Source organism: Erithacus rubecula (genome assembly GCF_903797595.1).
Source record: "Erithacus rubecula genome assembly, chromosome: 6".
NCBI lineage: Eukaryota > Metazoa > Chordata > Aves > Passeriformes > Muscicapidae > Erithacus > Erithacus rubecula.
In genome coordinates, this window is record NC_136688.1 from 29,584,302 (window position 1) to 29,607,177 (window position 22,876).

Below are 22,876 nucleotides of genomic sequence, written 5' to 3' on the forward strand. Positions count from 1 at the left end.
TGCAAATAGAGATTAATTATACTGTGTAGTTACACTTGTACTCTCCCAAATGTAATGTGATGCCTAAAACACCTGACACAGCCAAGTAATATTAATCTAACCATCCTTGCTGCAAGTTTTAAATAAAAAAAATTTCCCCTATGTTAAACAAAACAAACAAGCAAATGCTATTTCTTCAATTTGTGGTCAGGCTCCAGCTGTCAAGAGGAAGAGTACAGAACTCAGGAGGACAAGAACAGACATTGAAAGATGCACCACTTCAGCAGTCAAAAAAAATGTAAGCCTAAACCAAATTCCACCACAGCACCCTCCAAACCCTCTGCAAGCTCTGCCTGCAGAGATGATGCTACTTACTCTGAGGTCGTAAGGAAGCATTACCAGCATGCCACTGTGATCCATAAAATATGAAGCTTCATTATGTTCATATAGTTTTTTATTTCTGGGCATCAGCAGTGGAGTATGCAACTTGATGGCTCCTGCACAAAACCAGAAAATATGCTTATCTCTCATTTCAGAAGTAACACCTGCTTTTTACAAGTTCATATATACCCTCTCAGGGCATAATTATGTCAATCCATAAATTAAAAAATTACATTCAATGTCCTTAATAGATTTCCCTCTTCCATTTTTAAAGAAAAAATGTCAAAGATTATTTTATGTCTATGTTGCATGCTTCTTGGGCTCAGCAGAGATGCCACAGAAGAGAGAACTGCCAAATCCACAGCCCAGCAGAATCCCTATCTTGCCCTTGCCTCTTCAAACCATCTTTGACAAAAACAGGCATACAAAACAGATAAGACTCTGCAGTTACCAGTACAAGTACTGCTTTGGTCTAGAGGCATTTCCATACAGAACAAATTTTGTTCAGATATGTTGTATCCTCTGTCTCAAAAACGTACTAAAAGTGTGTTTTATTTGATAAGCTCATGAACATCTTTTTTCCCCTGGCTACACTTCACAACCATCTATCTGTATGAATCCAATCTTCATTGAAACCTCAGTATTAATAATATTACTTATTACTGAAAAATACTTTTTAATTTTGATTGAGAATCACTAGAGAAATTATTGAAGCTTAACTCAATTAGATTTCAACACAAACTATTAAATGAGGAAAAAAAGCACCCCAGATAGAAAGAAATTCTTCAAGCCATTACAGATGTCAGACACAATCTAACAGGGTTCTTTCCAAAAGCATGAAAACATTTCAGTCTCTAAAATGCTGACAAACACTTTCCCAAATCTGTCAAGCTTTAAGGAGTGGGGGAGGAGAGCACACCTGTCCTTGACTTCACATTTCTCAGTTTCTCCTCTTTTGTATTGCCAAATTTTGATCATGCTTTATCAGATTATGATTTACTTGTGCAAAGTTTCTATTTAAAAATTCTCTTCTTCTATATAAAATAGTATCATGAACACCTGTTAGACAACATAATTAATAACATTTCAAGTGTGATAGTGGCTGCATAAATTTTCTTCTAAAAAATAATTTTAAGTGAATACTATTATTAATGACTGGAGAGATTCCTGGAAAAGGAAATGAAAAACTATTAAATATCATGGCATCAGCTTTGGCTCAAGAAGCTCCTGAACAGCAAAGCATTGCCAAGAATACATCACTGGAAGTACCACTAGATGCTTGCTTTGATTCCATGCTCTCTCCCTTATGCTTTTCCCATCCAGGCTGTTCAAAGAGAGGTCACTATGCTACATGGGTACCTGAACTTCCAGAAAAGAGCTACCCTTGTATTCAGATCCAGATTTTGCCTAACAGTCTCTAGCTCTAAAAGCTCATACAGATTTATGAGAACAACCTTGTACATTAAAAAATATAATTAAGATTTTTCATTCTTCTGCCTGGAGAAAATGTAAATCATTCAGATTTGATGTTAGTTGCTATTACTGGAATGACAAAATGACAAAAGAAAACATCATAAAAACTTCAAATGATCAACTAGCAAACATGTTTTCTGATTTCTTTTATAGTACTAAATTCATTCCATTCTTTTAAATCCATTCAATCACAAAAAAGGAAATTAATGACTTTTGTAAACACACCCACCGTGTCTTTTAAATATCCGGCTGACAATCTCACATACATGCTGCTGTATCTTGGCTGCCCAAATAGAAAAACTACCCTGAAACCATCACAAATAAAAAGTACATATATAATTCACGTGTGATGAATACTCCATATAGGCAATCATTCCATGTAACATAGGCAATAAACATTTTGTTATCTTATCTCACTATAAAAAACTGCAAAGCTTACAATAATAAAAAAATAACTACAGCTAAGTGAAGCATTATTGTCCTATGTTAACTTGAATTTCTTTAGATTTAGAAATATTCAAGAGCTCATAAACTAAGAAAAATCACATCAATTAGAAAGAGAAGAAAATATCCAGGGATGTTCACATTCTGCTGACAACCAGTCAACCATTAATTTGACAGGAATTCAGAGTGAAGGAAGTCATCATCTGACATAAGCTTAAAGCTTTAGCTGCTACAATGAAACACTGCTGGTTTCTTCACTGAAGAAGGAATGCAAGGCTCCAATGGGAAGTGGCTATTCCAACCCACACAGCAGAGACTGTCATTTTAAATGGGAACCAGTGTGGAGGCGAATCTTGAGATAATGCAATTCACTCAGAAATGCTATGGGTTTACCCATATAAGCATATTTTTAAAAAACTCAACACAGGGAAAAGCCCAACCCCCCATCCCCTGAACACCTACAAACCTTCAGCAAATCACTGTCATAAGTATAGTCTATTGCTGGGGATATACGCTGTGCAAATATCTGACTCATCATAGTCCTGTAGGCCTTTCCATCCACGTTTGCCAAGGTATGGTGGAGGACCTCATGGAGTTCAGACTCCTCCATCTGTGGTGGTGGGAGATGTTCACTTTTCAACAGCTCCACAGCTGTTGGTCGTGCTGCAGGATCATGGTTGAGGAGCCATGTAATAACCAATCTCTGCTTTTCATGCTTGACTTCATCAAAGTCCTTAGGAAATACAATCGCAGGCTAACAAAACAAAAAACAAAATCCACATTTGAATTTTAACAGACAGTCCAGATTGCTCAGATTAGTCTTATTTTTAAGTTTTATATATTAAACAGAGAAACTAAGCATTTCCGTTGCCCATTACAAATACACAAAAACCCCCAAACAAACCACCCCCCCCCCCCCCCCCCCCCCCCGGAAAATTTTATTTGAAGAGCTAAAAGGAAAAATAATGCTTTGATGCTGTTTTGTACAATGAAAGTACAACTTGTAATTACAAGCATTTACCAGCTACAAATACCAATTGATTTCTGAGAAAGGCCTACCAGGCCTAAACCTAGGTACACCAAAAACATGATTCCCTTATCTGTTATGTAAAAATTAATTTCACAGACAGACCACTGACTGATGGCAATGCCATTAGAATCCACAGTGCATTAAAGGAATGTCAGTCACCAGCTCTAATTGTATTTTTCAGTTTTCATTATATGTTTTACAAACCTTGTTTTTAGGAACTCTCTATGGCAACATTTTTTGCTATATTTTGCTTCTCTTAACAAACTATTTGATGCATAGAATTAGTATGTTTTGTATCTGTGTACTTACCAGCCTTAGCTGACTAAGAACAAAGATCCTTTCTGATGCAGTATTCATAGGATGGTAACACATTTCAAAGAATATTATACCTAGGCTGAACAGGTCCACTTTCTAAGGAAGAAAAAAATGAAAACTTGTATTTAGTACCTATCAATTCTCTGAAGATGAAAATAGCAGAGGAAAAAAACCCAAATGTGTGGATTAAAATTCACAGTACATTAAAGCTGGAGAGAAGGCTGGAGGTTTTTCTCAGTGTTTTTATTATTATTTGTTTTTAAAGCTTCTTTGTTAGAAGACACAATCCATTAAGATTTGGTAGACTTTAAAGCCTTCTAAACCCTAAATGATGGTTGCACTTGAGTTGTGGTCAGCAGCTTAACAGTGAGGTGAGGAGTGGATGTTCCTCAGGGGTCAGTACTGGGACTGGCACTTTTCAACATCTCTGTTGGTGACATGAGAGTGGGACTGAGGGCAGCCTCAGACAGTTTGTTGGTGACACTAAGCTGTGTGGTGCAGTCCACACGCTGGAGGGAAGGGATGCCATCAAAAGGGACCTGGACAGGCTGGAGAGGAAGGTCTGTGTGAACCTCAGGAAGATCAAAAGGCCCAGTGCAAGGTCCTACACATGGGTTGACAATCCCAGGAACAAATTTCTGCTGGGCAGAAAATGGATTCAGAGCAGCCCTTAGAAGAACCTGGAGGTGTTGGCTGACAAGACTCAACATGATCTATTAGTGCACTCACAGCCCAGAAAGGGAAACATCCTTTTGCAGTGTGACCAACAGGTAGAGGGAAGTGATTTTCCCAATCTACTCCACTCTCATGATATCCCAGGTAGAAAAACTGACTTGCCCACATCCTTGGTTTCCTCTTGAAAGAATGTTTAATTCCCCTGATTAGCACAGGAGTTGATCACATGCTGTTTCACACTGAATGAATCTTTGTCAAGGAGGAATGACCCAAGTCATACCTGGTACATCTTAGATTCCATGCTATATTCTCATTAAATCTCCTCCAATCATACCTGATTGTATGCAGACTTAGTGCTTCCTTGGACCTCTGGGCTGACATACAGTGCAGTGCCAACCATCCCTGTCAAGTTACCTATGTGGCAAAAAATGAAAGCACCAGTTTAAAGAAAGTGGAAGAGAAATGCAGCATCCATGTCAAGAAAAATCTCATTCCTTTTCTCTTTCTTCTGGGTGGGAGTGCAGTTCTTACTGAGAGAGACCCAGCTGAGAATACTTGGACAAACAGGCAGTTCTTACCCTCACTTGTCAAGTATCCGTGTCTATCTGAGGTAGCTCAACCCATCAATTGCTTTACAGATTTGTAGAAGGTCAGAACACAAATGTTACAGCTAAATTTCACTGGCATTACATTTGTCTTTAAACATACCATGTACTAAAGTTCCTCAAACCATCATATTCAGACTCACAAAAACCAAACCAACAAACCAAGGTCTTTGAAGTATTGAAACTGTCCTATGTAGGCAAGAATACACAAGTGCAGATGGAGTAGATACACAGGCTCTCTATATACCTCACCATGAGGAAAGCACTGATCTGTGGCAGAAGGCTAGCAGAGGAAGCAAATTAATTCCTATGTAAGAGGCAAAGCTGCCAGATTATAACACAGCTACCCAGTTTGGTGGCTGGAGGGGTCCCACCCCAGCCTTAATAAAGAAAAGTTTTATTTTCAAAGAAGAAACAGAAATTCTAACAGCAAATACAAGACCACAGAATACAAATGCTCAGTTAAAATAATTTGGAACAAGTTGCAATGTAAACTAACCTGATGGGTCAGACACAGCAGAACCATCTGAGATGTTTTCCTCTTGTTTAGAGACCACCTGAAATAAGCAAAACAGTCATATTGTAAATGACATGTGAAATGCTTCTGTTGGCTGTTCTTGTCACTTGGGTTGGCAGTGCATGGTTTAATTCTAGAACCTCAGAAATTTGAAAGAGGTTTATAGCATTCTCAATATTGTGATCATTCAACTTATGTTTTTATGTTTTATTTTTCAAGTAATTACATCACCAAATTCAAGAGGTTTTCATTCACTTCAAGTTGTACTTACTGCATTTGCTGGATAATCTGTAGCTAAACCAAAATCACCAATTTTCACATGATCATCTGAATCTAAAAAAATGTTCACAGGTTTCAAGTCTCTGTGGATCATTCCCTGTTACAGGAGGACAATAAAAAAAGACCAACAGAATATTAAACAATAGACACGATTCAAAATAGAAGTCTTTATAATAGACTGGAAAATCATATTGCATACCTTGATCTTCAGTGACTTAATGCAGTAGATTTCTCACTGTAATAAGTCTTGAAGAAAAGACTATAGTTTGTAGCCCAGAAGCAAGAAACAATTTTCAGTGCTACCAGATACCTAACAGAATGTTCTTAAAAGATGACCAAATTTTTATGACTAATGGGTAAAACCTGAAGTGGTTCATTATAAAATTCAGGTTCATGATAAAATATAATAAACCCCAAGAATAAACTAATAATGGAAAGGGCAAAGAGGAAACTTGATAATAAATGCCCCAACATGGATTAAAAGAAACCCTCAGAGAAAAAGGCACAACACAGATATTATGTACAGGTTATAACTATCATATTTACTAACCTTTTCATGGATGTAAGCTAAGCCATCCAGAATTTCTCGGAAAAGCCTCCAAAGCCGGCTGGTATCCTCATATAACCCTTGGTCAATAGTGTCCCTTAATGTGCTCTTTTCACAGTATTCCATCTTCAGTTGTGCAGACACAGGGGTCAGAGGGAAGAAAGAACAGTTTTGTTAAGAAAGGAGACTATCAGAAGCTTGTATCTGTACACATATTGCTGCCTGGGCCCATGAGCAAACAGTATCACCAAAAAATTCAGCTATTTGGAGTTCTTCTCTCTTTGGAGAGCAGCCTTTTAGCTGCAAACATGCATTCACTTCTGGGTCCTGCCTCATTTTCTGGGACAATGGTATGAACCTGCAGAGTAGCATATTCTCTAAAATTAACAAAAAAGTGAAACCAGCCAAGCCATAATATGTGACAAAGCCAAACCACAAAGAATCTCTGGCTTTATTGCACTTGGTGTCTTAGCTGCTTTTATTGTGAAGACACAACACATACAAACAAGCTTCTTAAAAGCTAATTACATCTACTTGTAACTTCCTTCCAGACAAGTTCTAGCATTAAGTGCATTATAAAAAATTGCACATCACCACAGAATGGTTAGTTATGATAAATAGGTATAAATAATTTCTGGGAGAAGTGACTCCTAACACAAAGGAGATGTCAGTAGAATAGCCTGAAGCTGCAACTCTGCAGAAGTTTCATTGTGGACCTACTGTCAGAGCCATACAATGGCTTTACAGAGAACTTATTTCTAATAAAATAAAGAGCATACACAATACTGTGCTTTTGAAGAGAATGAAGAAGTTTTCACATTGGGGAAAGATAACTTCCTCTCTGGAATTTAGCATGATAGACTTCAACTCCACACTGGGAATTAACACCATAACCAACCTGAGGAACACCAGCTACAGTGTTGGGGATTGGGATGGATATTCTTAACAAACAAGCACAAGGCAAAAGAATGCTTTGAAAGCCATGGACTCAAAGGTTGGCTGGTTGTTAGATCAGGAATTCCAACTTCTACTTGTACATCAGCAACACCAGTTATCCTATTATGCACTATAAAAATTTGTCCTCTCCAGGCACAAATATAGAGCCTTCAAAGGCATAAAAAACCACATGCACTACACAGTGTACCCAAGGCTTCAGAAAACCAGTCTATTACAAAAACAGTACTGAACTTACTAATTTGCATTTTTAAAGGTCACTGCTTTTCTCAAGAAAGACAGCTAGTCTCTGCAGATTGAAATAAACAATATCCTTTTATGTAAACACACAGCACATTTATACCTGAATGTACAGATAATGCACTGTCTGAACAACTGATGTCCTGTCTTCTCCTCCATGGCTGTTCTTGTCATTGCCTTCTTCATTCTTTATCACAATAAAAGTAACAGAATAGTTAGCTACAGAAAGCTGTGCAGAATTTTTTATCATACATACTACTATTTTTTAATGGCTGGAATACATAGATGAGAACTCAGCTTCTATGGATAGGTTTGAAAAATAACAAAATAATACAATTAAATTTTTGTAATACCACTTTGTCTAAATAAACTAGAAAAACAGGAATGACCAACTTTCAAAGTGAAAATGAGTAGCATTTTGCCATCATTAGACACTGAAGGAAAAGAATTCTGGAAGAACTGGATGAAACCCAATCTCAAACTGTGTCATGTTAGAAAAAGAGAAAAACATAAGTTTTGAAACTAGAAGATAGAAAGCTTGCTTGATAAATAATGCAACCCCCACCATCAACCAACAATTTTGGTATGGTATGTATATATATATAATGAGAAAAGAATGCACTGGCATATTATTAAATTGTATACTGCAAACTTTTTCATGCAAATGTATATTGTAACAGAAAGAGGAAGGATATACAGCTTTAAATAAAAACATGTTACAGATCACCAGGATTGGCAATGACATACTGTAGATGCTGCAGAAGAGTGTGCATTAGCTTTCTAATGATACAGTGCACTGACTGCCCACAGCAAGTGCTGTTATACATCTTAAAATCAACTAAAACCTTCCTCATTATACTGACTTCCCCTCTCTTTCAGATAGTAAGTATTTTGTCTGCTTTAAAAAGTGGCTATGAACTGATATATTGGTTAAAAGCATCTAAAAGCAGAACAGACTTTCAACTTTGAGAGGTATAAGACCATGCAATCCATATGGCCATGTTAAATCATAAACACATTGAAGTGTTAAACCAGCAATAACCTGGGTCATGACTAAAAAACACCATCATATTTAGCTCAATAAACACTTTAGGAAACAGAATCCAGATGCATCAGACTGATTTCTGTGGGACGCAGCTGGCAATGGACATACAAGATTGTTTTGTATTTAGAGCAGAAGTGAAATAAAACCTTCCCAACTGATCTGTTTACTTGTCAAAGACTATTTCATTATATTTTCATTTTCACTAACTTTATACTTACTGGAGAATGACCTTTACTATTTTCATCTTCATTTTCAAAAATTATATCGCTTTCAGAATCTGTGGTTGGCCTGTTAAAAAAAAAAAAAAAAACCAGAAAGAAAAAAAATCTCAAAAGTTCTACATATCAAGTAATATTTACTAAAGAATTTGAAAGCTATTTCTAGGGGAAAATAAAATCTAAGCTTCTGCTGCTTTCTATAGGCTTTAAAAAAAAAAAGCAAAACAAAACAATATCCAGAAAAGCATCCTGCTTGCAAAGAAACACTTCTTTTGACAGTCCAGTTCTAAAAGGGAAGGTATATATTTGCCATCAGTAAAATTTAATTGCTATATCCAAGCAGAAAAACTGAAAGAAGTCTATTTACTTGCTTATACAGCAAAATCACTGAGTGAGAGAACTGAACCATACACAGAGGAAGGCATAGAATATACTAATAAAAACCAAAACAAAAAAGGGCAAGTTTGGTATTTTTCAAGATTGTAATATTTCTGTTATTCTTTATTAAAAAACTTAATCCTTAATTAAAAAAAAACTTAATTAAAAGCTTAATTAAAGGCTGGAAAAGACAGTCAAACATAAAAGACAGTCATGCATTCTGGCAGAAATAAGCAGCTTTCAGAAGCCTACACCACAAACTTTTCCACACAGACTGACAATTCTTAGAAAATTTCCTCTTCCTGGCTATCTGACTGCTGGCAAATACACCGGTTTTGAACAAGGCGACAGAATAAAGATGCAGCAAACTGCTTCTGACAAAAGAGACAAGAATGACAAGACACAAATTTGCCTTTAGTTTTTAGGAAAAACTAACTCTGCTCATACTCCCTACAGTGCCAATACTGAAGCCTACTTACAAAATTGAATGCGAGAACACGCCATCGCCATCATCGTCATCATCACTGGACTCCTGATCAGCCCCACTGAATTTGTTGCTGGAGGATCTTTCACATGAAGTACTCCACTCAACTGAACTTGTCAAACGCGGAGGAGGAGCGTTGGTTTCCACATCACTTGTCTCCTCAGCGGAAAGGATGAAGAGACCGGTTTTGGGGGGCATTCTTCTCTCTTCGCTTGTTTCAGATGTTGACACAGTGGCAACAGGACTTTCATGTTTTTCTATCCAAGCATTGTAATACCTCACAATATTCTCATGGTTCAAGCGGGAAAGTAACGTTACTTCCCCCTTAATCCTCCGAAATTGCTTGCTGGTAGGGTTTATGCGAATACGTTTCACAGCATAATAGCAACCATCAAGCTTATTTCTCACCTGCAAAATTCAAATTAATCTAGAGTCAAGTTCTTATAAATGCCTTACTAAGCAGAGCCACAAGAAACAAAAATTTCACAGAACAGGAAGTCTTTCTTTCACCTGGAAAATGACTACAATTCAAATGCAAGGTTCCCCATACTGACAGGCTTCTCCCAGCAACAAACCTTCCAGACTATTCAGTTCCAGATAAAAACCTCAACACAGGCACAGCACACTAGCAGACAGTAAATAAAACCATGCAAACATTGAATATATTGCTCTGCTTCAGAGAAAACAAACATATTCCCAAAAAGGTTTCCACAGAGGAAACGATTTTTATACCATACCTTGATGACTGCACCAAAAGCCCCTTTACCAAGTAATTTTAGCTCTTCAAACTCATTGTAGTATCGTGAAAATTGTCTCTGTGTTTCTGTGAAGAATGAAGCACTGGATATCCGACTGCTGGGTACAACTGTCTCCATGCAATCTATACCTGCTGAATCTGCAACAAAGACAAAGTTACCATCACTGGTAATATGGGGATAAGGCACTAGGACCTGTCAAAAAAGGAGCAATAACTTCAAGTGCAACTAAACCCTAAAATACAAAAGTCGTCTGCATGTAAAGTCCTAGTACAAGCATAAATCTTAATACAGTTTTAAATTACTAGCATGAATTATGCTGGACAAAGGAATGATTTTAACAAGAATGTAAGAAATAAAGAAGTCTCATTGGAACACCATCTTCCAAGGACAAAGTTAAGTCTACATTTACACCATGCAGGAGGTGGATGAGTTTACAAGTTTCTTTAAAACTGCTTTATGAGCTGCTTCTACAGAAGAAAAAACAGCATTCAGTTCACCCCAGCCAGTCGTCGACACAGAAGTTAAAGATCAGAGTACCTTTTAAGTTAGTTAATGAAACACACTTGTGCAATCTTGTGAAGCTGTAGCACAGCTCAGTTTTTCTTACTGCAGACATGCGGTCCACTTAGCAGAATATAGGAAGAACCAAGTTCCTTACCATCTAGATTTTCTTCAGCTACAGGTATTTTTATTCGTGGAATGTTTATAAAACTATGTTGCAGCAACTGCTGAGGAGTCCACCTTTCTTTATCTTCCAAGCAAACACACCTGTTCGCAAACCACAGAGAGAACTATTTCACATTTGACATAAATGTTAGAAGACTTCTTATTATCTTTAAGAAATTATTACCTCCATCATTCAGATGGGAATCAGAAGCAAAGACAGACTAAATGGCTTATCCAGTGATATACAGTTGGTGGCACAGCAGAGAAAAAGAGGAGCAAACCTGCTCTCCCAAATCCCAGATTAGCAGCCTGCGCCATGAGATCAAACTCTTCTATGAAAACTACAATTAGCAACACAGGAAGATATATCTATTCTTTAAAAAACTGTTAAAATCTTAAAAAAAACCCCAAACCGAGAAACAAAAAACAAAACCAAAAAGGAAAATCATAGACAGAAAGACACAGGAATGTGACAAACATACTTTTCTAGAAAGTCCTGAAAGTCAGCAGGTAAATTGGTAGGAACAGCAACTGGGAATTCCTTGGTTACTCGGCCCTGGCTGAGTGAAAGCAGAAGCAAGCCCAGACGCCATACATCTCCTTTTTTCCCAGGTTTGTTGGGAAGACCATCCTCACTAAAATGAACCTTAGTTTGCTCAAAAACATCAGCTTTGCAGATGTCAGCTAAGCGCTTGGAAATGCTGTAGTCTGTGACCTTGATGTTTCCTTCAGCATCGACCAGGACACTGGAAGCACAAAGGACCTTGTGCACCACTGAATTACTGTGCAAGTAGTCGAGAGCTGACAGGATCTGGATCACGTAATGGCGCAACTGCTCCACTGGAACTGGAGTCTCTTTGTGTAAATATGTAGAAAGGCTGCAACCACTTATGTGCTCCACTAAAATATCCACCACAATCGAGTCATCCCGCTCTTTGAGGTTCATGCATTTATAATGCACAATGTTTGGGTGACTTAGCTTTGTCAGTGAGCTGAACTCTGTTTCTGCTCCCTGAAGCTGGAAGAGAAACACAACATAACACGCATTTTGACATATCTTGGAACACACTGCTAATAAAGCATGCAATGCAAACAAAATACTTATAAAACATATGACTTCCTCATACTTTTCTAAAAGGAAGTATTGTACACTGGAGAAAGTACAGTTTTGATTTCTAAAAGGTAAGCTTGATTCCCTCTTTCTTCAGAATTTCAGTATTTTATTATTTAATTCATGCATACTTGCAAACATACCTTCTTGCATTTGTACTATTGGAAAGGAACTCCTGAAAACCCCAATACACCCATTTTTTTTTCACATAGATACTCTAAAAGATTAGCATTTTCAAGTTCATTACTACCCTCTCAAGTTTAATACAAACTAGCAGCCTAAAGAATAGCACTGAACCTCATCTAATCTTTATTAAGCCATATGCAAAATATAAGCATTACCTGTTTCTTAGACTTCTCAATCTTTTCTATTTCATGAGTTGTAAGAAACCTTCCCATCTTTTTTTGCCAGTGCAGAACCCACTCATATATTAGAACAAAGTCCCCACTGTGAATTTCCAAGGCATTGTAGACAGATTTACCAAGCTGTTCATCCTTGCCTACACACAAAGGGAGAGAAGAGGAACATGGCTTCTTTTGTTTCTAAGGATCTGACAAAACCTCCTGCAAATGCTAAATAAATACCAGTAAGCCTGTTTCCTAAATTCAGAAAATAAAACTACTTAAAACTAGACAAGACACATATCTATTTGGTACATATGGAAAATACCAGGCTTGATGAGACTGAATGCTATATAACAGTACTCAAATGAAAACAATTGCATATTGACAAAAAAACTGCTTCACATTTAAAGAATTTGAAGTTTTAATAAATTAACAACTTTCTTCCTTAGCAAATGCCAAGCTCTACACATAGGAAGATTTTATTATTTTACAGTTTGAGGATGAACAATTGTGTTACTTTCTTGACAGACTTTCAGGCTGTTCATCCACCCAGTGAGGAAGTGCTATGTTGAAAACAAACAATGAAAACATTTGATGGTCTGTCCATGTGGGTACTCCATGGAGGTCTTCCAGCTCAAAGTTTCCTGTCATGTCCTGTATTAGTATTTTTGCTAAACCTGCTGCTTTTATGCCACTGCTATCAGCAGCAGTGGCAGGAGAGTAAGTATGCATTTGCATCCCTGTGCTTACGGGTGGTTTGACATGCTTGTTGGGGTTTGGAATGCTTTCAGTAACAATTTTAATTTTGCTTACCTAGACATTTTCCTTTATGGACAGTAAGCTGTCCAGCACCACTTGTGCTGAAGTTCAGAACTTCATGATTTCCAGGGGACTCTTCATTATTACTAACAGAAAGCTGGCGTTCTCGTCTGCAATGTGAGGAGAACATTTTTCTTCTACTCAGAAGGATAACATATTTAAAGTTAAATACAAACTATAAAAATTGGAAAGTTCCCAAGTTATCCACAGCACACGGCTTAGTTAAACCATGAAAAATGAAGGTGGGGGGAAGGTGGCAGAGAAGAGACCAAAATGAACAGCTCAACAACATGGCACACTATTCTCTCGCCTGTAATCTAATGTTTGCAACTAAATAAAATAAATAAATGAACAGATCTAAAAGAATCCACATGCAAACTGACATACTTTGAACGCCCAGCTGAATTTGGTCGGTGTTTATTATTCGCTCCATGTTCCAAACAGCTCCCATTTAAACGTGAAGCACCTCCATGTCCTGCAGGATCTCTCCTGTGAGAATCTTCTTGATTTGTCAGAGCAGCTATTTCTAAACGTTCCTATAAATCAGGGAAAACACCAAATAAGTACAGAAGACACTCCTACTATCAAAATATGCAAGTACTTAGTTATGATTCTATGAAGTCATGCAGATCACAGAAGAAATATGTTTTCATAATAAATGTATGCATGAGGCCAAAGAAAATGTGTTGAGATTTCAGAAAGTATATTTTGACATTGCCCATGGCAAAAATGTAAAGAAACTGGAAATATTAACACACCAGCTTTTTTCTATGTCTATTTGAAAATATACACCTCGGCACACTCAAGACACTAGTATATTGCAGAAATAAGCCCCAGAAATAATCAAGAACCCATTTATATTTAGATCTACTGGAAGACCTGAATAAGAAAATATATCCAAGAAAATCTCAATTTCTTACAAGTATTGCTATAGTACTGGAAAGAACTTGCTGCAATGTTTTTTTGCTTAGAAAGAATACCTGTTTGGCAATCTCTTTCTTTTTTCTTTCTTCCCTTTTCTCTTCCTCCCTTCTCTGAATCTCGTTAAGGATTTCACGTTGCTGAAATAAATTTCAGTTGTTAAGAGATGCAACAGTACATGCAATGCTACTGCTACAATCTTATCCTGATTTAAAAGTAATAAAGCTATGATGCTGATTTTTTTGAAGTATTGAAGGAGGACTTAGATGATGTCACAAGAATAAAAAAAACAGAAGTCAAATTAGCTCTTCTGAGGAAGTTCACAGCATCAATTGAATGACATAGGAGAATGGAATTGTAAATTACTTCTACTTGCAGACCCAACAATAAAGTTTCACACACACACAAAAAAAGCCAGGGAGATAAATCCAAATGATCTTTTCAAAACCAGAGCTATTCTATCTGTATTCCCCACAGAGTAGAGAATTCACACTACTAAGTCCCTGGGAGACTTGGATGAATCCCCTCATTTCTAGTGAAGGATGTTGGTGCTCTGACATCTCTTTAGATTAAATTTGTTGCTCTCTAAAGATGCCTGTTGCAGTGAATGTTCCAGTCATCCTAAGAGTGAAAGCAGGTATGATTACTTGTCTGCCTGGCTAACACTTCCTAGTTTAGGATGGAATGCACTTAATATGTACATTTGCTTACACTTTTGTATAAGGTCCTCTTGGTTAGTAATTTTTATGGGATTGGGAATCAACATTTAGGTTTGTTTCAGGCATAAATATTTCCCCAGGTTAAAACCACATCATTAAAATATTACAATTACAGCAGCAGATAGTTCATATAATACATGTATTGATCAACTCATACGGGCAGGTTAATAATTCACTAAAACTCACCATTATGCAGAGTGATTTAAAAATCATTATTATGTAATTTTAAGAACATATGGTTATTCATACTTTGATTTCTCTTACCTCCTGCTCCTCTCTTCTCTTAACTTCTTGTGCCCTACGCAATTCCTCCTGAGCCAATCTTTCCCGTTCTTTCTGGTGATTTTTTAGCATTTCTTCATGAAAAGACTTAGAAGGTGGTTTATTATACTCACTGAGAAATGACTGTACATGGTCAGCAAGTTCAAATATCATCACCTAAAAGAAAATAAGTATGAATAACATGCAGAGTCAAATGATACCCATCCTAAAAAGCACCACAGAAGAAGTGTGCCTGTTACTTTGTTATTTATCAGGGAGAATTTATCATATTTCACTCTTATTTGTCAGAACTATTTATTAATAAAGTGTAACAGGAAAAATCCCTGTCCACAGTAGCAAAGATGGCAAAAATTACTGAAGGACAGAAAACCTAAGCCATCTTATTTTTCTAACAGAAAAGTGAAATTTAAAAAATAATTTTCTCATCTTCTTTTAGACATAATCTTTCTACTCCCAAAGATATGGACTTATGACACATGAGCTACAACAAAACAAAACCCTTGCACTTACCTGTTACTGCACCTACTCCTGTGAAATAGTTATTATTTCACTGCCAACCACAAATCCAACCGTTCCTCTGCAAAGTAGTCTCCCAGTTAGAGCTGTGAAGTCACATAAGGCCTTCCATATGCATATAACCACAACTACTGAAATAAGAAGTGCCCTGAAAACTCTGCTCAGTTGAATTCTGCTACGAGGTTTGCCAGGTCGGAATCAATTTTCAGTTCTTGTTTACTTGAACTGTGTTTGTATTGATGATCTATTGACCTGTCAGGGCTTGAGCTTTCAGCAGTCTAGTATCATTCCCTTATTAATTCAAGCAATACACAGTGCTAAGGGATCATTTTAGCTCTAAAATTATAGTACAGGACAAAGGTGCAGTCAGCAGCACCACTGAGCAGGATTTGCATGTATAGATAGGAAATCAGCCAAGTTAAATTGTACCATCTGTCTGTAATAGGGTGACATATAGAAAATTCTCAAACACTGAATCCCCTGCTTGAAAGTAAGAATGAAGCCAGGAAGCAATTCAAAATAGAAAAAACGGGAGAATATGCATAAATCTGACACGTGCAACTAAAATATCTTTCCCAGGTTACTAATCAGAAGGCAAGACAATAATTGCATGCACACATTATTAAAGAAAAAAACATAAAACAAAACTCAATAATTAAAAAAAGACTGACAGTTCGCTGTTCAGTTTGAACAGGTAGTTGAAGTATTGTCAAACTTTTTATATCAGAGAATACAATTTAGTAAGGAATATCTGTCAAGGCAGAGAGAAAAGTTATCTCCCTTTTGCTGCAGATAAATTAATTCAGGAGAGCATTGCATATGCCATTCATACAAAATGTGTGCCATACATGTAACTCACAAGCACACCTACACATTACTGGAGCAAGCATGACTCTCTCTTTGGAAAATCAACATTAGGAAAATGTATTACATAATTTTAATGTTCTTTCAATGAGATCAAAAATCAAACTGGGGCTTGAAAGCCCTACAGGCTAATAATTCTTGTGGTCAGTTGTGAGTAGACCAAATATATATTGCACGTTTTTGTGGTTACATAGGGAATTTAACCCTTTTACTTCCTATGAATTGTCCATAGCACTGTCATTAGAAAAAACCAAACAGCAAACAACAAACCCCACCCCCTAAATTCCAGAATATATTATAAAACTGCTAATTTCCAAAAATATTGAAAAAATTGAGCAAATTCTTTGTTATTGAACAGAATGTACCTGGCTAAAGCAGTTATTTTGAAAGTATCTGCAGAAAAATTTGCAATCAAAATACAAGTATGGTACTCAAATGGAAAAAAAGGCTTGATGTGGCAGGAATGAATGATAGATAGCTCTAGCTAAACGTGTGAAGTTGACAGGCTTGGGAAACTGAAAGCAAAATATGATGCCACTTCAGCCTATTATAATGTCCCTAGCTGTGTAATTCACACTTTTAAAAACACAAATGGAGCTTTTAAATGTGTTCATCTGCAACATTTCCAAGTAGAAATAAGAAACATGCCAAAACCCCTGCTTTAATGGAGAATTCTTTGTTTGCTTGTAATTCTTTGAATAGTATCAGTCCTCAATAAGAAGAGAAAGGTATCATTAATACTAAATATACCCAAGAATGTATAAAATCCCTTAAAACAGATAAAAGGTTTAAGCTTCCCATGTTCCTCCATTTTTCCCTTTTCACTCATTTCCAGGGAAACTCAAGTATCACTACTCCTAAACACAGAAAAAAAAAAAAAGGCACAGTGGCCTGGAGTGACTGTGCTATGAACTGCTGAGCTGGTTGAGGTCTCTTGCTCCTCAGTTCAGCATTAAGTGAACAAGATAACATGGAAAAACTCCCCAGGTAACCACTGTTTGCTTATGATATTCACATCAGCTTGAAAAGAAAGCTCCCAGTTTTACAGTTAGCACTGCTTTCCATACTGCCAAATAACTCAGAACCTTTTAACCAAATAATGTGAACCTTTAAAATAAAGGAATAAAGCTTGCAGTATTTATATACTGGATTTTGAGAGAATCCATAGTCTGAACTTTCACTAATTGGAAATACTCCTAAGATATCACTCCTTCCTTAAAAGCAATGCAACTTACATTTCCTAAGTGGATGTATTCCACTATTTTATACAATATATCTTTAGAACTATTTGGGTCCAGATTATATTTCTCAAGGAAGTAAAAAGCTCTTACCTCTCCACGGCGCTGTTTTGCCAGTTCAGCTAGTCTGGATTTTAGTTCATTTATTTTTTCATTTGACAAGCCTTTTGAATTTTTCAGTTGTATTTCAGGAACTCTGAGGGACGGCAACAAAACATAAAAAAGTCTTCATTAGAAAAATGGAGTGTAAAAAGCAACAGATTGTTGATAAAAACTGTGTTAGGGAAAAGAATGGAGCTCACAGTCACTTGGCAATTAGTCAATGCTCAAGTAAGTAGTATATAAATATTACATATACAAGATAAAGTCAGAAAACATAAAATGCTGGTCACCTGCAACTCCTTCACCACTCTCTATGGAGAACTCTTCCAAAAGCTAATCCAACAGAGAACAACAGATGGCTTTAAGTAAAAAGGAGATTCAGTCTGTCTCAGGTAAAAGTCAGGATTTCGAGGAGTTTAACAAGGGCACTAAGATGGTGGCAGGTACATCTGTGTTTATGTATCTCCAATTTACAAACTGGGGCTGCAGTTTTGCACTGACAAACTCATCCCTATCATTCTCCATTGAACAAAGGACTAAATCCAATTCAGGTGCTAAAGTTTAGAGTTGCATATTATAACACACCCCAGGCTTAATAAATACTGACAAGCAGAAAGCAAGACTAAGGGTGATGAATAAAACCACACGTCTTTTCAAGTTACACTTTACTATGCAGATCAGAGAAAAAAAGATTATATTTCAATGTTCACTTACGTATCAGGGTAAGTGTGTGGACACTTGACCCACAGGTCAACTTTGGCATACACTTCATTAGCACCAGTCAATCCCTGAGGACGCAGAACTAAATTAATTTCAGGAGGCTGTCGTACCTAAAATGGAACCCAAAACTTCTGATTGAAAAGAGTTGCTTGGTTTTGCTTTAATGAAAACATACAAATCTTAATCTACATTATAGTAGAATACAGCTCACACTATCCAAACCACAAAAAATACATTAACGTGTTGACATTGCTCAATAGGAGTGAACTGGTCCACTGATTAACGTGGTTTATGCAGTATATTTTTACAACTTCTTCAGATAGGTGTAGTTACAGTCATTAGAAAGATGATTCAGACTGAGCAAAAATGGGATTTTATAATAAAACTTCTATATTCTGCTTACTGTAAGATAACAGTAGAAAAACATTAAATGAACTTAACACAGGTTACTTATAGCACAAAATAAAGTATTCATTATAAAACCAGCATTTTTCTTTTGCATTTAGATTACTAACCCAGGAATTATTTTATTTTCCAATATGGCAACAGACCATAATGTCACATTAATATACACCTTACATGACCAAACAAATGGACACTATTTTATTTCGTAGTTGTATTTTGTGTTTTGCCATAAACCAGAATTTTAGCAAGTATTGCCTTCCCCATCCCCACCCTGTTCAAATCACCTACTCAAAATCAGAATAAAGTAAAATATGCCCATATAAGCATTCCCAACTTTTTCTTTTCAATTAGGTTTAAAAACAAACAACAAAACACAACAACAAAACAACACAGCCCTTAGTAATGTGAAAAACAGGGAGGGAAGTAAGACCACATGGATAACAAATACAGAAACAGATGGTAACTACGCCCTTTGCTTTTCTAGCAAAGAGGAGAACATGTCAAGTGAACAGGATGTCAGGTATGACCTTCAAACACACTTCTGGAAATAGACCTCAAATTTCTGGAAACCCAATAAATTACTAAGACTGTTCTTACTAAATTTCATAAAAAGAGGAAAAAAGTCATAAGTTGATGCAAAAAATTTAAGTTCAAGTCCTGGCACAAAAGAAAGCAGAGGATATATTGTAGACATTCAAGACAAAAGAATGCAAAAAAGAAACAACAGTAGAAGTGAATTTATGGAATAGAACAGTGATCATTATCTCCAGGTACAGGAAACAGTATCATGGACATAGCTGGAAAGGAAATATCATTTAGATGTGGACATGAAAGACAAATGGAAGAGAGTAGTGAGTACCTGAGCATTAACTAGTTGTAATTAAAAAACCCCCAAACCTATAAAAATGAAAGGAAAAGTATTCTCAAGGAAAATAGGTGCACTGTGAAAAAAACCACAGCTTATAACTGTGCAAACATCATCATGCATACTGGTGAGATGAATTAATTGAGCAGGCATGTAATTAGAAGGTTAAGGAATGAATTAAGAGACAATTTTTAAGAAGTCTGATGATTAATTAAAATGCAATTTATGAGCACAGCACTGATGACAGCGAGAGCGCTTCTATCTCGAGGATTAATCGCAAAGGCGGCCGGTATCAGTGCCGGGGGAAGGAGCACGGGCTGGCAGCGGGAGCCGCGACACGTCAGGCAAGGAAGGCAGGACCGGCCCCAGCGGGGCAGCGCCGGCTCCGCTCCGCACCGGGACCGGGCTCCGCTCCGCACCGGGACCCGGCTCCGCTCCGCACCGGGACCCGGCTCCGCTCCGCACCGGGACCCGGCTCCGCTCCGCACCGGGACCGGGCTCCGCTCCGCACCGGGACCCGGCTCCGCTCCGCACCGGGACCGGGCTCCGCTCCGCACCGGGACCCGGCTCCGCTCCGCACCGGGACCGGGCTCCGCTCCCCACCGGGACACGGCTCCGCTCCGCACCGGGACCCGCCTCCGCCACCGTCCGGCCCCGCTCCGCTCCGCACCGGGACCCGGCTCCGCTCCGCACCGGGACCGGACCCGGCCCGGCCGCTGGGCCCCCGCCCCGTGCGCTGTGCGCGAACCCCGCTCGCTACCTTCCAGGCCTGGCTCTGCCGCAGGTCCTGGAAGTCCTGCCCGTAGATGGACTCCAGCACTTGGAGCTCGTTCTCCTGCCGCAGCTGGTAGCTCTCCGGCGGCTCCGCGGCGAGCTCCGCCGGCAGCTGCCGCCCGCCGCTGGCCCGGGCCATGTCAGCGGCGCCGGCGCGGGCGCGCAGCGGCCATGGCGGGCCCCGCGCTGCCGCCCTGGCACTGGGGCCGAGCGGGCCCGGCACCGCCTCCCCCGCGGCGGGAGGAGGAGCCGGCTCCGCTCGGAGCCCGCTGCTCGCCCGCAGAAACGTGTCGAGCTGGAATGGATCCACAAGGACCGCCCGTGCAGCGCCCCGCTCCGCATGGGACTCCCTGAAAGTAAACGGTGTGGCTAAGAGCACTGTCCAAACTCCGGGCCGTGGCCGCTTCCCCATGAACCTGTTCCAGTGACCAACCACCCTCTGGGTGAAGAACCTTCTCTTATGTCCAGTCTGACCTCCCTCAGGATCTGCCTCCTGCTATATCTGCATTACAGAGATACACAGCACGGACAGCTGGATACTGTGTAGATTTTTTTAAACTGACCTTGCGAAAGATTCACAAAAGGGGAAAAATAACCACGAATCTCAGAATAGATTTCACTTAGAGCTGGGGCAGGACACAAGTTCCTGTGAAAACTGTAAAAAGGTTCCCACCGACAGTTGCTGTGGTGAATAAGAGCAGGTGGAGGGGGAACAGTCCCTGGTTGAACTGCAAACAAAAAGCGAGGCCGGGTGTCCTTGGTGGGACCTGCCGGAGAGAGGCAGCTGGGGGTTGTCAGGGGAGCAGCGATAACCAGAGAAGAAAATTCGGTGGCTTCACATGGTAACTACCGAAAAGGACTGCCACAAGATGGAGCCTTTAAAGTTTGGGAATCTTCACAAAGAAACCCTAAGTAAATTCATACATACAGATTGTCTATTAGGTGAGTAATCCCCAGGAAAAGAAAAAATGTTACAGTAGTCTGCGGCTTGCTACGATAAGCCCAGATATAGGAATGGAGTTTTGGTGACTGACTTCACTCCCTGATCTTTGAGTACTTTATTGTTACAAAGAGAGCACTCATTTACACTACTGATCAGTTTCTACAGACCTCAACTCGTCCCTCTGAAATTGAAAGATTGTTCCATGGATACTTTGTCTTTCAGTTGCACTTAAATAATGTCAACAGTATCAAATGAAAACCAAGAGTTAAATTCTATCACTGTTGTGACGCTGGTCTCTGCTCCTCACCATTCCTAGGATGTGTCTTCAATGGCAGGGTCTTTCTATCTCATCTGCTTTTTGGTGGGAAATGCATGACCAAAGCTGTTTAGTGTTTATCTAGCAACAACAGAGACACTCTTTTGCTCGGTCAGCTGTGACCCGGGGCACTGTAACTGATCACTGGAGTTTCCCCTGGTGCAGTTCTGTATGCTCATTATCAATTGGTATATAATACGTAAAAAGTTTCCCTGTGTTGAAGACTGGAAATAAAAGTGTCTAGGCCACAGATTCGTCTTCTCTCCCACACAAAGACACAGCAAGAACAGCCAATTAGAAGACGTGATGCAGAAAGTAATTAAGAAATGCCAGCAAAATTTCTTTTAACGTTTTTAAATTATGGGTTTATATTTTCCAGGCAACATCGTGTGGGGCACACAGCCCAGCACATGGGAAATTTCTCCTCTGTAGCACTGTATAGCAGTGGTGGGTCAGATAACAATATGCCTTTTAAACTACCCGACTTTCCCCCACTTTGTGACTGACAAAATTTTAACCAGTTAAGATGAAATGCTCTAGACCAGACATCTACCTCAAGTTTTTTTTTTCCCCCTTAATTACTTCTATAATGATTCATTGTTTCCAAGAAGAAAGCCAGAGTAAAACAACATAATCATAGAAACATTCTGAGAATTTATTTTTAAAAATCTCCAGCAGGAGTGCGAATATTTGATGAGGAGAAAGAGATGCCTTTTTTTCAGTGCTGTGGCTTTACTGGCTAACCTTGTGAAAACCTGCCTGAACCAAACCAAATTACTTTACTGCAGGGAGTATTCACACGCTCAGCACAGATTTACTGGAAAACATCCACCTGCCACAAACACATGCCAAACTGCATCTGAACAGAATCTTCCCTTCCAAAATTTAAGACAATATTTAAAACTCCATCCTACAGCATTAAAATTTAATTCTAGCAGATAAAATTTAA

At 38.6% G+C, this 22,876-nt stretch overlaps 1 protein-coding gene across 8 annotated transcripts in view; it reads right to left on the reverse strand.

Annotated features, from left to right (window-relative positions):
* EIF2AK4 (eukaryotic translation initiation factor 2 alpha kinase 4) overlaps positions 1 to 20,895 on the reverse strand; it is a 36,250-nt gene extending 15,355 nt beyond the window's left edge. For all 8 annotated transcript variants that reach the window (XR_013774712.1, XR_013774713.1, XR_013774714.1 and 5 more), the window contains exons 1-22: positions 20,655 to 20,895; positions 18,619 to 18,734; positions 17,896 to 17,998; positions 15,167 to 15,340; positions 14,243 to 14,323; positions 13,650 to 13,798; positions 13,257 to 13,372; positions 12,441 to 12,598; positions 11,471 to 12,006; positions 10,981 to 11,090; positions 10,302 to 10,459; positions 9,560 to 9,972; positions 8,703 to 8,772; positions 7,543 to 7,626; positions 6,249 to 6,371; positions 5,691 to 5,795; positions 5,402 to 5,459; positions 4,632 to 4,711; positions 3,617 to 3,718; positions 2,744 to 3,031; positions 2,063 to 2,138; positions 355 to 476 (exon numbers count right to left, since the gene is read on the reverse strand). Coding sequence is in view for 4 of the 8 variants with exons in the window: in XM_079309627.1 (XP_079165753.1) it covers positions 355 to 476; positions 2,063 to 2,138; positions 2,744 to 3,031; positions 3,617 to 3,718; positions 4,632 to 4,711; positions 5,402 to 5,459; positions 5,691 to 5,795; positions 6,249 to 6,371; positions 7,543 to 7,626; positions 8,703 to 8,772; positions 9,560 to 9,972; positions 10,302 to 10,459; positions 10,981 to 11,090; positions 11,471 to 12,006; positions 12,441 to 12,598; positions 13,257 to 13,372; positions 13,650 to 13,798; positions 14,243 to 14,323; positions 15,167 to 15,340; positions 17,896 to 17,998; positions 18,619 to 18,734; positions 20,655 to 20,807 (3,375 nt within the window). In the remaining 4 variants the exon portion in view is untranslated. The remainder of the gene's footprint in view (positions 1 to 354; positions 477 to 2,062; positions 2,139 to 2,743; positions 3,032 to 3,616; positions 3,719 to 4,631; positions 4,712 to 5,401; positions 5,460 to 5,690; positions 5,796 to 6,248; positions 6,372 to 7,542; positions 7,627 to 8,702; positions 8,773 to 9,559; positions 9,973 to 10,301; positions 10,460 to 10,980; positions 11,091 to 11,470; positions 12,007 to 12,440; positions 12,599 to 13,256; positions 13,373 to 13,649; positions 13,799 to 14,242; positions 14,324 to 15,166; positions 15,341 to 17,895; positions 17,999 to 18,618; positions 18,735 to 20,654) is intronic.
* Positions 20,896 to 22,876: the final 1,981 nt, after the last annotated feature.